The 14,404-nt window shown below is 54.4% G+C and overlaps 6 protein-coding genes across 6 annotated transcripts; 4 read left to right on the top strand and 2 right to left on the bottom strand.

Annotated features, from left to right (window-relative positions):
• Window positions 1-605: 605 nt before the first annotated feature.
• Window positions 606-1,778, top strand: AIM18 (chalcone-flavanone isomerase-domain-containing protein; the record flags this gene model as incomplete). The annotated part of the gene is made up of 1 exon (XM_083193176.1): window positions 606-1,778. The coding sequence occupies one exon, from the start codon at window positions 606-608 to the stop codon at window positions 1,776-1,778; it is 1,173 nt and encodes a 390-aa protein (XP_083052233.1).
• Window positions 1,779-2,025: 247 nt separating this feature from the next.
• Window positions 2,026-2,489, bottom strand: TTR1 (thioredoxin-like protein; the record flags this gene model as incomplete). Its single annotated transcript, XM_083193177.1, has 3 exons — window positions 2,026-2,189; window positions 2,245-2,343; window positions 2,393-2,489. 3 exons carry the CDS (start codon window positions 2,487-2,489, stop codon window positions 2,026-2,028), a joined length of 360 nt encoding a protein of 119 aa, XP_083052234.1.
• Window positions 2,490-4,278: 1,789 nt separating this feature from the next.
• On the top strand, window positions 4,279-5,172 carry ACO1O0_003735 (uncharacterized protein; the record flags this gene model as incomplete). The annotated part of the gene is made up of 2 exons (XM_083193178.1): window positions 4,279-4,286; window positions 4,323-5,172. The coding sequence occupies 2 exons, from the start codon at window positions 4,279-4,281 to the stop codon at window positions 5,170-5,172; spliced, it is 858 nt and encodes a 285-aa protein (XP_083052235.1).
• A 914-nt stretch (window positions 5,173-6,086) lies between these two features.
• Window positions 6,087-6,890, top strand: RPL16A (60S ribosomal protein uL13; the record flags this gene model as incomplete). The annotated part of the gene is made up of 5 exons (XM_083193179.1): window positions 6,087-6,092; window positions 6,119-6,254; window positions 6,337-6,390; window positions 6,442-6,700; window positions 6,755-6,890. The coding sequence occupies 5 exons, from the start codon at window positions 6,087-6,089 to the stop codon at window positions 6,888-6,890; spliced, it is 591 nt and encodes a 196-aa protein (XP_083052236.1).
• An 855-nt stretch (window positions 6,891-7,745) lies between these two features.
• Window positions 7,746-8,369, top strand: ACO1O0_003737 (uncharacterized protein; the record flags this gene model as incomplete). The annotated part of the gene is made up of 1 exon (XM_083193180.1): window positions 7,746-8,369. One exon carries the CDS (start codon window positions 7,746-7,748, stop codon window positions 8,367-8,369), a length of 624 nt encoding a protein of 207 aa, XP_083052237.1.
• A 781-nt stretch (window positions 8,370-9,150) lies between these two features.
• ACO1O0_003738 (uncharacterized protein) lies at window positions 9,151-9,504 on the bottom strand (the record flags this gene model as incomplete). Its single annotated transcript, XM_083193181.1, has 1 exon — window positions 9,151-9,504. The coding sequence occupies one exon, from the start codon at window positions 9,502-9,504 to the stop codon at window positions 9,151-9,153; it is 354 nt and encodes a 117-aa protein (XP_083052238.1).
• Window positions 9,505-14,404: the final 4,900 nt, after the last annotated feature.

The raw sequence follows: 14,404 nt of genomic DNA on the forward strand, positions 1-14,404 counted from the left end.
TGACAAATCAACGGTACGTTTATCTCGCTATAAAACCTAATCCGAACCGTTTTTAGAATGTCTGAGGTTTTCCTTGCCCGACACACATGTTCCACTCGTACAGAGTATTGACAGTAGTAGTACGGATATTGCGGACCCGATTACTCGTACAAATACGCAGCACAGATTTTCAACGGCCACTGCTTCTTTTCAAAACCCAAACAGAGTGCATATTTTTATGTGCAAGGATTTAATACACAACTCTAGAATGCCTTGGTGTTGCAGGCATCATGTCCCCGTTTTCGTCGTAAAGTTCCGAACCTTGATGGCACAGGGTAGGTAGGTAGGTACCCTAGGGCATCTTGAATGCAACCAAATTAGTCACGTGGTTCCCATTGCTCCCCCTCGGTCCAGGTAGGTATCGACGTCAGTGCTGTGCCCTCCCTGCCTCTGCCCCTTAGCCATCGTCACCGGAAAGCCAGGGCTCAGGTTTTGCTGCTGGCGGCCTTTGTCTGCAACTCTGAGTGTCTGCGCGTCTTGCAAACACCCATTGACCCTCCACAAGGCCTTCGTGCTTCATTGTCCGACCCATTCGTGCGAGGTCGTCTGACCACGAAACGTCCAAGATGATCAGGCCGGCGACTCTTCGCCCTGCTCTGCGGTTGAAGCTCCGATCTCAATCTGCAACCATTGCAGCCGCCCACACCCGTCGCACATTTCTTTCCTCGCGGGGCTCAATCCGAGCCACCCAGGACTTTGATCTTAACAAGCTCAACGACAAACGCCGCGACTATGAGCGAAACCGCACCGCCTTCCTCGCCGCGGGAGCCTTAGCCGGCATCGTCTCCTTCATCTACACAGCCTGGAAGCTCAAGGACGCCATTATCGCCGAGGCCGAAAAGAGGAAGAAGAAGAACACGATCCAGTGCGACTCCCCCGTACCGACCGAGACATTCAAGACCGAGGCGGGCGAGTTGCGCAAAGTGGTGATCCACGATGAAGAGGGCCGCGAGATTGTTCCGACGGGAAACAGCGTTGTCAAGACATTTCCCCGGACCATGGTCATCAAGCTGCCCTCAGAGCAGAAGCCCGAGAACCCCATCCAAGCCTCCATCTCCAACAACGAGGGTGACGAGTTTACATTGGTCGGCCTTGGAACGCGCACCGTGACGTTCATCGGTATCGAGGTCTATGTCGTGGGATTCTACGTCGCGACACAGGATGTGGAGAAGCTACAGCATTACCTAGTCAAGAAGATCAACTCGATGGCGACAACACTGATCCCTGCGGAGAAGGAGACGCTGCGCAAGTCGCTCCTTGACGCCTCTGAGAGCGAGGAAACGTGGAACACCATCCTGCGGGACGCTGGGTGCCGCTCCGCATTCCTCATCACGCCAGTTAAGGACACCGACTTCCATCACCTGCGGGATGGCTTTGTGAGAGCCATCACGGCCCGGTCGCAACGCGACAAGCAAGCCTACGGTGATGAGCAGTTTGGCGCGGCGCTCAAGGACTTCAAGGCCATGTTCAACCGCGGGTCTGTTCCTAAGAAGAAGGAGCTACTGCTGTGCCGCGACCAGGTCGGTCAGTTATCAGTTATGTATGACGAGGGCAAGACTAAGAGCCCCAAGAGGGAGGTCATGGGCGTGGTCTCGGACGAGAGGCTATCGAGACTACTATGGCTCAACTACCTGGCTGGCAGCAAAGTGGCGTCTGAGGGGGCGAGACAAAATATAATCAACGGTGTCATGGAGTTTGTGGAGAGGCCGGTCGGGACCGTGGCCACGCAGGTCTTGTAGCCACACGTTGGCCGACATGGGATGTATAGTATAGGTGTATGATATCTCAAAAAACTGCCCGGGAGGGACCTGCCATGTACGAGAGTAGCACAGGCCCAGGCTCACGGTCGTCACTCAGTCATTAGATGTAGTTATTGCACGGCTGTGTATTCGTTCGTGTGTCTATTCAACCCGCTTGTGTCTATAACTTGGCGCTGAGAGAAACACATCAGCCCGAACCTTCCCTCATGCCATTCATAAAGACCGCCTACAGAGCACCAGCATTCTTGAGGAGACCCTCGAGCTGGCCAGACTTGGAGAGACCCTGAATTTCAGAGTTGCCGCCAATGTGCTTCTGGCCGATGTAGATATTGGGGACGGTGCGCTGGCCGCTGATCTCCTGGAGGGCGTCTTGCATGGAGCTGCCGCCTTCTGAAATGCGGGTTAGGTTGCAGGGTTCTGGTATATATATATGATGGAGACGTACCGATCTGGTCGAGCTCCAAGACGGTGGGCTTGACGCCGAGGCCCTTGAGAAGGGACTTGGTGGAGGCGCAGTAGGGGCAGTACGACTTAGAGAAGACAACTGCGGACGTTAGAGGGAGTTTTGAGGGGAATCGAATAGCGACGCATACCAACGGGGCTGCCCTCAATGTACTGCTGGACCTTTGTCGTTGCGTCGGCCATGCTGATCTTGGAGGTCGTGCCAAAAAAGTGACGGAAGAAGTTCATGGGGGGCTAGATTTGTATAGTCAGAAGGATACAATAGAAAAGGGGCAACGAAGGGGGAATAGGGGTGTCGCAAACGTACGGGAAGAGACTGATTTATGCGGACGATTCGAATCCGTAGTTGTGCAAGCGAGCGTAGCTTTAGAAAATGACTGCGACAACAATTGCGATGTTGGTTGAGAGTCTAAGGGCTGCGGGTGGATGGCGGAGAGGGTGACAAGGCGCCCGGCGCCCGCCAATGATGCAATTTTCGGCCCGCGGCTGGTGGTTCCTTGAGTCGCCTCCTCGCACAACGTTAATCATATGTACCGGCGCTAACCACCACCAGGGGTCCCATTTGCTGGTTTCCAAAGTATTACGAGTACTACTCCGTATTTGTACACAACATAATACTACTACGGAGTACTACTACTAGTATAGACTGAGGCGGAGCCCCGCCCAACAACTATATGCTTACTACGGTAATATCCGTAGTTGTCTACTTGCTATTTGAAAAGTAAGTAACTGGACGCAGAGCCTACAACGCGACATGGTGATTACCACCACCTGGAGGTACTTCATACCGCCATGCCTCCGCAAGCTCCGCAGCTCCTATACGAGATGGCGAATCAGAGGGACTCCGACGGCGAAGAGGAAGGTGTACTATATGCATAGAAAGCAGACGTATCCTACAGAATCATCTTAACAATCTACTCTCGGAAATTACACATTCTTATTGGTTCTACTGCGTCTTTATTCATGAAGAGAATATGGAGGTACACACATCCGTCATCATCGCTAGAGAATTTACAACAACTTCGAAATGTTGAGATACTGAAAACTACCCATCTCTGATCCCTAATATTTGATTTGTTTGAGCCATCAATATCCCTAAATAAAGTCAATGAATCTCAGGCTGTCATCCCTGGTTCAGGGTAGGGGGCTTGGGCCGTGACATCATCTGGCCAATCAGTTGCGAGCAAGATTGTTGGTGTCGTGGCATGGATGGTTGGAAAATTCAGGGTCGAACGATCTTCAATCCATCAGAAGCATCGCTGACATCGATCCTGTGATACTACCCTCGTTGCTTTCCATGCGGGAGACCCTTGGGCTTTATTGACTGGCAAGCGTCGAGCTGAGCGAGCGACTTCTACTCCGTACTAGCTCCACATACGAACATACTCACTCCTGGAGCCTTCTCCTATCCACTTTCCATTCCCAACAGCAGTCAGCAACAACGATCATTTGGCACACCTGCGCCCACACAACGCACCTACATACACCGAATGCAGCACGGCATGACCTAGCATCCTCTCAGTGGCCAGCGAGACAACATCGACGCACCCCCGCTCTAGCCCCGTCACGGTCTCCAACGCTCGGCGACGCTGCCCCCACATTGACAACTCACTCGTGCACCAGCTCTGGGTCAGCTCCAAGATATCCTCAGCAAGAACGGCCTGCCCATCGGGTCGAGATCGCCGTCGCACGCACGCCCATACCCCGCCAGCGTTACCTGCACGCCGGGTTCTTGCACCTTTCGCTACAACGGTGACTATTTGGTCCGAAGCTACGTCTCCCGCTCGCCAAAGGTGTCCTGCTCTGGGCCACCTTCGAAGCCGACAAGGTGGATTCAGATCAGGCCATCGTGGCTACCTATGGTGCCCTGCAAAACATCACGTCCTACCTGAACGGGACACTCGTCAACCTGAGCACGGTCCTCCAGGACTCGAGCGAGTACATCTCCGAGACACTAGGTGTCCCGCCTAGCCTTGTATACAGTAGCCTCGCAGCACTCGTCGCGGTTCCCCTTACCATGTCAAGGTACGGTTGGTCCCGCGAGAGCTTTTCGCCCTACAGCTCCATGTCTGGCGGTGCACCGGACGTAACGGACGAAGACTTCAGCTACATCACATCTCAGGACCTGGATGACCCGAACCTGGGCGTTCCCGTGGGCCGTCATCGATCCCGCTCGAATGCATCTCCTGACCCAGAGGATGATGTGCTTCTGATCAAGAATGGGGGGGTCATATATCCTGCGCATTTCCCCGCGTATTCAATTGGAGATGGCAAACTGCGAGTTCATGACATCAAGGAGCGAGTCGGCCTCATGATGGACCTGTCGGACCGGACAACACGCCGGATAAAACTTCTCTACAAGGGCCAGCAGCTGAAGGATCTCGACGCTCCGGTGCGGGAATACCATGTCAAGAACAAGAGCGAGATTATGGCAGTCGTGCCAGAGGGTGGTGACGGAAGTAGCCCGTCTGAGGGAGAGATGGCCACCGTCGACCCACAACGTGAAGGCAAGTCCCAGAAGCGCCGGAAGAAGCGTTCAAAGAAGAAGGGTACCAAGGGGGACGGCGATTCGATAAGTAGCGCCCGAGATAGTGCTTCCAACGTGGAGTCGCAGTCTCCCAATGGACGTGGCAGCGAAGCGTTGAAGAAGATTGAAGAACTCTCAGTCGACTTCAGGAACAACTGGAAGCCAATGTGTGCCCAGTTTGTATTGGCACCGCCGTCCGATAAGAAGAAACTTGAGGACGAGCACCGGAAAATCTCCGAGTCAGTGATGCAACACATCCTGCTCAAGCTAGATGGCATTGAGACGGATGGAATTGCGGAGATCAGGACGCGACGGAAAGAGCTGGTCAAGGAGGTTCAGGAGGCGTTGAAGAAGATCGATGTAGTCAAAGCCGGCAATTTGTGAGATTATCCTTGTTCCTGATTATGGAACGCTGGTGCGATAAATCAATTCTCTACTCCGTACGGTGGTTATAGTCACAGCTGCCTGTATATTAGTGGTACATCACGGTTTCTGGTTTACCAGAAGATGTTTGGGGTGACTCAGATATGATAGACTGAAGACTTGTGATCAAAGACTGCGCATCGTCACCCAATCTTTAGCACAATGCACTGTGGAATACCAATACTAATAGTATTATTCCCTGGGGTTACTTTGTACTCATTGTAATATCCATAATACGTAGTACTACATACTGCCTCACCCGGCATTCCACAGTGGAGAAGCCACTCGCTGTCAAGCCACGGCCGGCAAAGGTCCAACAGGTGTGGCGTTTGCGTGTGGTTGGCCGGCAGAATTTCGGGAGCGTGGCTAGGTTTTCGCAGCCCTAACACTCCAGACCGGAGCCCTGAGTCACTTGCAAGGGAAAAGCACCTTTTCCCCATACGGCTAGTGCACACCCGCCAAAGGCACAACGAACACCCGAGCGGAACTTGGATTTTTCGCCGTCCCATCAAATCGCGACCACATCACCAAACACCGGGACGAACTAACCCCTCCAGCACAGCACAGCAACAGCAGCAGCAGATTCTCACCGCCGCGGTTTGAGGATTTGCCTGTCCATTTGGTCGACTGAGCTGTGTGGTTTTGTCTATTTCTTTTCCACACTCCACGTGAGAATCGAACACGATGTCGTCTTTCGAGCCGGTTGTGAGTAACCAACACATTCTCTGCTGGGCGATTTCGGGATGGCAGATGCGAGGAAGCATGTACGGGGCGCCGCCTGCTTGGGATTCTGCAATGGGGATGGGATCGTTTGGAGCTGGCGGTGCCTTGACGTGGAATCGCGGTTGCCCACAACCTGGAATTGGAATTGCTTCATGGACGTTTGCTGACGATCCCTCTCCCACAGGTCGTCATCGATGGCAAGGGCCACCTCCTCGGCCGCCTGGCCTCGATTGTTGCTAAGCAGCTCCTCAACGGTCAGAAGATCGTCGTGGTCCGCTGCGAGGCCCTGAACATCTCGGGCGAGTTCTTCCGCGCTAAGCGTACGTCAAACACGATCATCGAAGGGGGCATCTCTGGACGCCCCGGCAGCGACACAAAGACAACTTGCTGACGAACTTACAGTCAAGTACCACGCCCACCTCCGGAAGATCACCCGCTACAACCCCACCCGCGGTGGTGAGTCGACCCGATTCCAAGATCCCGACACACGATTGACATGAGTCTCAGGTCCCTTCCACTTCCGCGCCCCCTCGCGCATCTTCTACAAGGCCGTCCGTGGCATGATCCCCCACAAGACCGCCCGTGGTGCTGCCGCCATGGAGCGCCTCAAGGTCTTCGAGGGTGTCCCTCCCCCTTACGACAAGCAGAAGAAGATGGTCGTTCCCCAGGCCCTCCGTGTCCTCCGTCTGCAGCCCGGTCGCAAGTACTGCACCGTCGGCCGCCTGAGCCACGAGAACGGCTGGAAGTACCAGGACGTCGTTGGCCGGTATGTACACACTCGGAGGAAGCGCTTGAAAGAAGATACTGACCCATTTCATAGCCTGGAGGAGCGGAGAAAGGCCAAGGCCCAGGCCTACTACGAGCGCAAGAAGACTGCTGCGCGCCAACTGACCGAAGCGAAGAAGTCTGCCGCTGAGGGCGGTGCGGCCAAGGCCCTGGCCTCCTACGGCTACTAAAGTGGCCGGATTCCTCGACCAAGCTGGACCCCCACAGGTCCTGGCAACCTGGGCATTGTCCGACATTTCTCGTGCGTTTCATTAGATCGGCGCGGCGGTTTCACACAGGGATTTACTTGATTTTGCTGCTGGGGCGATGGCAAGGGCGGCGGCGGCTTTGGGCCGGGCGGTTACGGACTGGATGGAGCTCCAAACAATTGGTGTCTTGTCAGTGGAAAAAGATTCGCACGGAACCCATCCCGAATAAAGCACAGAAACCCAAAAGAAATCAAGATGACGATGCATGAGGAAGACGGAGGACGACATATGCCGAGTGAATCTGCCACGGGTAATGCTAGGTGGATTGCCGGCGGTCGTGAAAATCACTGCATATAGGAGTATCAAGGAAATGTTTTTGAACTGTTACTTCTTCCCCAGATTGAGGCCACTTGTAATTCGTGCCCACCCGGTGACATGATGTTGAATTGCCAGGCTTAGAGCTGCATCAACCTAAGATCGGTGCACATTCTCACAATGCCTCCCTCAAGCCATCTGGAATATATCGCCTGTATTAATCGATGTTTGCGATTGATCAGACGCGCGTCTCCTTTGCTAACCGTCATGTTATACCGTTTTGTTCACCTTAGGTGAGGTAACCTGAAGGTGTGCGAGGTCGGTCATGTGCTGATAAGATAAGGCTTCTTTTGTGAGGTACGGTGTCCTTCCAGGCTACCTTAGCTGACCTCATGCGGGTCGAGGAACATCAACTCCCACTTGCGACCACCATCCCTTTCAATCCGTCTAAAGAACCAGCTCTAGAGAGAAGCCCTTTGGCCGAGCGTTCAAACGTAGCTACGACACAGATTACACGCCACCATGTCGGACCTAACACACTTCGACATGCAGCCTCTGCAGATGGATCCCCAGTCCAAGGCCATTTCCGTCGCGCCCAACACCAAGGCGCCGCGCGCCCTCCACGCTGAGCTCGAGCAGCTCAACGCACTGCACCGTGCCATACTCGACACGGCCGGGGCCGTCTCGCAGCACGGAGTGCCCCTGCCACCCATACCCGTCAACCCCAAGCGCAGCGCCAACGTCACCAAGCTCCGCGACAACGGCAACGCCGAGTACCGCAAGGGGCACTACGCCGAGGCCCAGAAGCTGTACACGCTGGGCATCCAAATGGCCGAGACAAGACCGCTGTGGGAGCCCAGTGCGCTGACCCGCGAGGAGCTGTCCGGGCTGTACGCGAACCGCGCCCAGGCGTACATGGCCATGCAGCAGTGGCCGGAGGGCGCCGTAGATGCTGAGACAAGCGTGGAGGTGAAGAAGGTGGGGAACTCCAAGGCGTGGTGGAGGCGCGGGAAGTGCCTGATGGAGATGGGCCGGTTTGAGGAGGCGCGCGACTGGGTTAAGAAGGGCTTGGAGGTTGAGGGCGAGGAAGCTGAGCTGATGAGCCTCTTGAAGGAGGTTAGTGCTAAGCTGGGCAACTCGGCGTGAGGGATGCCGGGGAAGTCTGTCGGATGAGAAAGGGCAGGGAACATGGGGACCCAAAATATGGCTTTTACGACATGAGCGTTAGTCGAAGGCGGCGAAAACCGCACCAGGGCATGGTTACGATTTGAACATAGAGGAGGCAATACCTCCCACGGAGTTGGCGCTGGGAACTGTATCTACATCATTTACGGAGGTACAGCATGAACTATAAGAAACCTTGTGCTCCGCTATCACAGTGCCTTATGCAATTTGGATTGAGTTCGAGCATCAACGCCATGAACAAGAAAATCATTTGAGTAAATCGCCGGCTGACCTCCCCTCGTGTCTCGTCTTCTACGTCTCTACACATGTGGTATATCTCGTGCTCCTTCGCGTGTCCAGCTTCCTCCCCGTCCAGCGGCAATGACAAAAAGGAAACCCTTCAAATTCGCAGGGGAGGCCGCCATCAAGGCTAGACTGGCAGATCTCAATCCTGCTGGATCATATCCATCCCTCAACAAAGAAAGAAGAGAACGCCCGGGCTTGATTTTTTTGTGTTCATAATGAGTGGGTAAAGTCTTGTTGTATGTTTGTTGGAAGGGGCCCTATAATCACGTTGTTCCAATATCAACCAGCCCCGAGCTCTCATTCTTGTGATTGGGAGCAGAACAACATGGTTGAGTGATTGATGGTTTCGAGGGGATAATCAAGGCTTGGGCGTTTCGCCAAGGCATCTCGGCTAGAGATGGGAATTGTGGTGAGCTTCGGTCGAGTTGGGACCAGCTCCATCATCGAGGCCAGAGCTCTATTGCGCCTTCTCGTCGAACTCGTTGGTGTTGGCGGCGGGGGCTGGGTTCTTGCGGCGCGGGCGCATGACGGCGTCCTGGCTACTCATTCGACGATCGAGGGCTCGGTCGAGTTTGGCGCCGAGGGCGAGCTTGTGCATGGTATCCGTCTTCTCCTCGCTGAGGGTGACGCGCTGGGACGAGAGAGCCTTGTTCTCCATGCGGTCGAGGCCGGTGGCGATGTCACGGATCTCGTTGGTGGCCGAGTCAGAAGTGCCAACGGTGGGAGCAAAGGATGGGGCAGTAACGCTGTAGGTGCTGTAGCGCACCGACGTGCGGGCCTTTTGGCGTGAGGGCTCAGAGTCAGCAGGCATATCTTGGGGTTGTGATGGTTGATGCTCAGGTTCGGTTTGGCGGGGGAATGAGTTGGGATCGGGTGGTGAGAGAGCTGTTGAAGACATCGTGGCAGTGCAAGATATTGGAAGATAGGAGGCCAGGGAGCACGTTGCTTTTCTGTGCTAAGGGCCTGAAATGCAGTTGTCGCAGATTGAACAAGGTCGGGAGGCTAGGGAGACAGAGACAATGGGGTTAAACACGCAGCGTGGCAGAATCACAGGCGGAGACGAAACGGAGGAGACTCGGGACAACCAAAACGTGGACAGCAGAAACGTGCTACGTACCGACGGCGCCATGATGGGTCGGGAGGAGTCTAGCGAAGTAGGCATGACTTTTGGCAAATGACCTCGGCGGCGGCTCGAGCCCTTCGTGGTGGTAAATACTGGGGGTGACGAGGAGGAGAGGGCGATCAACAGGTGCCTGACACCAGCAAGATGAACGGTGGGTATCTGGAGCGCACTGGTCGGCGACTAGCTCCGACGCGGATGGGTGATGGCGGTGACGGAGGGGGTTGTGGTCGTTGAGATGTCTCGCAAGTCGGCGTTGGTGTGGTAGTCTGGGATGGTCGAGGTAGGAGGCGCGGTCGAGGATGGAGAAGCACAAGAAACAAAGGCGCTTGGTGGATGACAGCTGAGGTGGAGGGAGAAGCCGAAGAGGGGACAGCGGGTGCAAAGCAGCAAAGGGAGCTGGAACCTGGATAGGATGAGTGACAGGTGGAGCTTGTTCGTCACGATGGACTGATGGTGGAGATTGGGCAGACGGTGGCACAGGCCCCCACTAGCACATTTCACGGGGCGCCCCTGAAGGCCCTGACTGATGTGCCTGCCAACTGCCCTGCCCACCCTGCAGCGCAGTGCCGCACCCATGCTCACGTGGCCTGATGAACAGGGGCAAGGACAGCATATACCACAGTGGTAGAAAACGATAGCTCTATCAGCGTAGCACCGAAACACCACACCATTATGTTAAGATCTGACATAGCCTCCACAGTCTGTGAAATGGCAACACTGTACTCCCTGGTCCCACTAACGAGCGCACAGCCCCTTCCATGGGCTAACAATAGCACTTCTCGTCGAATGTGCCGAGGCCACCGCGTCTTCTGGATCTAGAGTTTGTCATTGTTACATGTACCAATAGTGCGAATAGTAGGCCATCGTTATCTCTGCCGTCGATCGCACAAAGATCTGGCCAAAGCCAGCCACCTTGCCGCGCCGTGCTTGGGTACCCACGCCGTTGGTGATCTGCCTGAGACCCTGGGCCATGTCGCCACATGCATGCACGTCCGACATACAGATTACACGGTATGGTACGGAGTACTGCGGATAACAGAGGTTCCATACCCCTCAGCAATGTGCCGGCCGTGGGATACCGTTACACGTCTTGTGTGTGTCGGTCCCAGACGTCTGAACCCTTTACCTGCGAAGCTACTTCGTACGATACATCCGAGCACTCCGTAGTACATAGTACGTCTAGCTCGGGTTGGAAAACCACCACGTTGAAGGGAGAGTGCGCATGGCTCCAAGGGATTAGTATCGAGATGACGCACGTTTCAGCTTATGATATCTGACTGACATGTGGACTAGATTGCTATTGATACAGCTTCCTGTTGTGTGCCTACGGGGTTTCAAGCATCTTGATTCTTGACGGGGAAGGACTTCATGTGATTGATGGATCCATATGGCATGAAACAGCCGCCCGCTCTTGGGGGACTCGGCAACCGGCGGATCCAGCGTTCAAGCAATCGACATAATTTGTTTACCCCTCCTCTGGTTGTCAAAAACGTTTCATTGGATCTCCTTTCACTCTTGAGTCTTCGATGGCAAGGATATACACGTGGAAGTCGGTGGAACCGCAACCCTGCTAGGTCATGAACTCGACATCTCTTGCTTCCCGCCTATCAATGACCCTGAACGCCCACGAAATCGCCGTTGTGGATGGCTGCATCCATCAGGTGCGACTTTGCCTTGTGGCTCTTCTTGATGGGGCTGGACTTCCTTGCCCAGTTGTCGGAACCCCCATGTGTTTCTCCTCGACCCCATTTCTCTTAGCCAACGACTGGGCTGACGCTCCGGGGCACAGCTCGTCAAGTTTGACTATGGTCTCACTAGTGAGCGTTGGTGGTTCCAATGAAGCTCTCTCCCAGGTGAATCCATCCTCTTCCCAAAGTAGCTTGGACTGCTCCTCTCGCGACGGACTACCGCTGGACATAATGTCACTCGAGGTAGTGCTAGGCGAAAAGGTTTGTTCTGAGTCGCTTCCTAGCTGGCTCGAAGAGCAGCTTCGTGCCTCTGTTGCCGAGCATAGTTAGCTCTAGGCTATAGAGCCCAACCGGTTGTTTCGACGTACCTCGTTCAACCTTGACGCATTTGTCACAGCAACCATGGTCGCACGTGGTCAAGCCATATTGTGTCCCTGATCCTTTCCCGGGAGAGCTGGGGCGCTTTACGGTCATGGTGCACCAGGCCATGTAATTAGGGCCTTGCTTACAAGAGCAGCATGTCCAGCAGCCTCTCTTCTTCTCCCAGCGACAGATTCTCATCGGGCAGGGCGCATCCGTCTCTTCGCCATACAAGAAGGAGACATTGTCACAGACCACCTCGTCGTCCGACTCCACGTCGCGTCTCGCTGACGGGCAGTATTGCCAGAAGACGGTGGTGTGGGAACAAGGGTAGGAAAGGGGGTTGCCGATGCACATGTTGGGAAGATGGATATCAATGGCATTGCTTGGTAACTCAGATGGACGTGAGCAGCGTCGGTTCCACGCATGCCGGCGACTCCCGCTTTTATATCACGGTCTCCACGCCTCGGCCCTGACCTGTCTCGGGCATTTGTCTCGACATCCCATATTGAGCTCTGCAAGAGCCTTGTCTTCGGTGAAGACCAGAGACCTGGCCGTGGCCGTTTGGGGGGCTGCAGCGACTCAGATCTCGAGACCAACATGACCATCGTGCTATGTCCTTGTCTCGATTAGCTTCGTCCCACCTCACCGACCACTGGCCACACACACCTGCCAACCCATATCCCGCCGCGAGTCTTTGCCATTGGGGTTTACTCTTAAGTTTTCCAAGCAGGACCATATGCTTGGGAGGTCTTGTCGACACATCCGCGCCAACACCACAAGTTGGACACCATAGGAGAGCGGTGTGAAAAGGGATAGATCACAATGTCTCAGAAAAGGGAGGGGACGCTCGTCTTGGCGCTGGCAACTCTTTCGGAGGAAACCAGCTGCCTGGTCCATGGTGAGTGGAGGTGGCGGCACGCAACATGATGCCTTTATGTATTGAACCGTGTTTGGCCCAGCCCGGTTTATGGGGCAGTAAAGATGAGCGATGAGTAGCTAGCGATGAGCAGGTGTGGTTGCACGAGACATCCTTGGGAGCAGAGAGAGCCTGATCGCCATCTGGGGGTCCTTTGGATGACGGTCTAGCCTCGTTAGTGCAACCTGGTTGCAGAGGCAACGTTCTGAGGCGTTGGTTACACGGCAATGTGTATGTCATGCCATATAAGTGTACCATCTCCTGCAAAGGGGAACGCACCAAAGGCTCATTCTGCCTGGATTCGCCAGATTCATAGAGAACGAGCGGTATCTCAACTCCTGTATAGCGCCTTTGTTGTCTCATCATCTAGGCATGTCTCTTCCAGACTCACTAAAGACAGGCGGCAAGGCCGCCCTGACTCAGTTTGATTTCTACCACTCCGTTTGGGATATTGTTCACCGGGCTACCTTTTTGGGCTGCAAGCAGAAGGGGTTTGCATGCAAGTGCTGCAACCTGCAGAAAATGGGGAGATCTGATATATGAATCCATCATCGAGCATGCCTAGTGCTGTGTGTTTGGCCCGGCCTGTCATGAGATCGAACCAACCGGAAGCCAGGGTCTACGCCACTTTTCATCATTCCCGGCAACTTTTGACGTCGTTTTACCACATCGTCAAAGCGCCCCAGGACAAAGCGCTGGCTTTTCCCCCTTCTTTCAAGTGTTTTGACTCTGCTACCTCGTTGAATGTCAAGTGACATTCCGCATTGTACTATATTTGCCGGCCAAAAAGTCCGATCACCAGCCGCTTAATTATTCATGGAAAATCATTCTTCGCTAATCAGTTAGGCTAGTAATAGAAGTGTCAAGGGACGGGCCGGGCCACACCTCGTGGTAGCATATTCGCATGCTACCTTTGATTAGGGTCGAGTATTGGTCATTGCTTGGGTTATGTATTGGTACACCAACTGCATGTGAGCAGTCTTGTGGCCCCGGTTTGAGCTTCAAGATCTTAACACAGCACCGAATTTGAAGAGACAATTGTATATGGAAATCTCCTAGGGTTGACACTAGTGGACTTGTCGATTTCGTCATCCAAGGTCCATTGAATCTGACGCGGGTAATAACGTGTTGCCTGTTACGAATAATAGTCGTCTGTTGGCTTCGCAAGATTAGCTCCCGGCCTCTGCCTCATCGGCCCATCTCAATCCTTTTAGTCGATCGATACTACTGGGGTGAAGCCTGACAGGTTTCGCGGGGGATGTGTTCGTAACAACAGTAGGTTCCGCCGATGACCACGATGCAGCTGACGCGGCCGGCGGCATGGCGTCTTACCATGCCAACACCAGTCCCAGCGGTGACCCTTAGCCTTGGGGACCTTGCCATGGATAGACTAGGGTTAGGAGGCGTAGGGGAGGGGTACAACAATAGCCGAGCCCTGAATGTCGTACTGGGTATGTGACTCGTCAGTTCCCAATGACTCGAGCCCTTGGCTTTGCACTACCGCTATCTGTAGATGTGGGCTGACCCTGGCTGCCGTTGAAGTAGATGGTCTGACACGGGGAAGTCGTATCCTCCATGACCAGCCGCTAGGGATTTGGAGCCAGTATAACCCAACAAGAGG

This window comes from Amphichorda felina, assembly GCF_050947745.1.
Source record: "Amphichorda felina strain 45539 chromosome Unknown scaffold_3, whole genome shotgun sequence".
Lineage (NCBI taxonomy): Eukaryota > Fungi > Ascomycota > Sordariomycetes > Hypocreales > Bionectriaceae > Amphichorda > Amphichorda felina.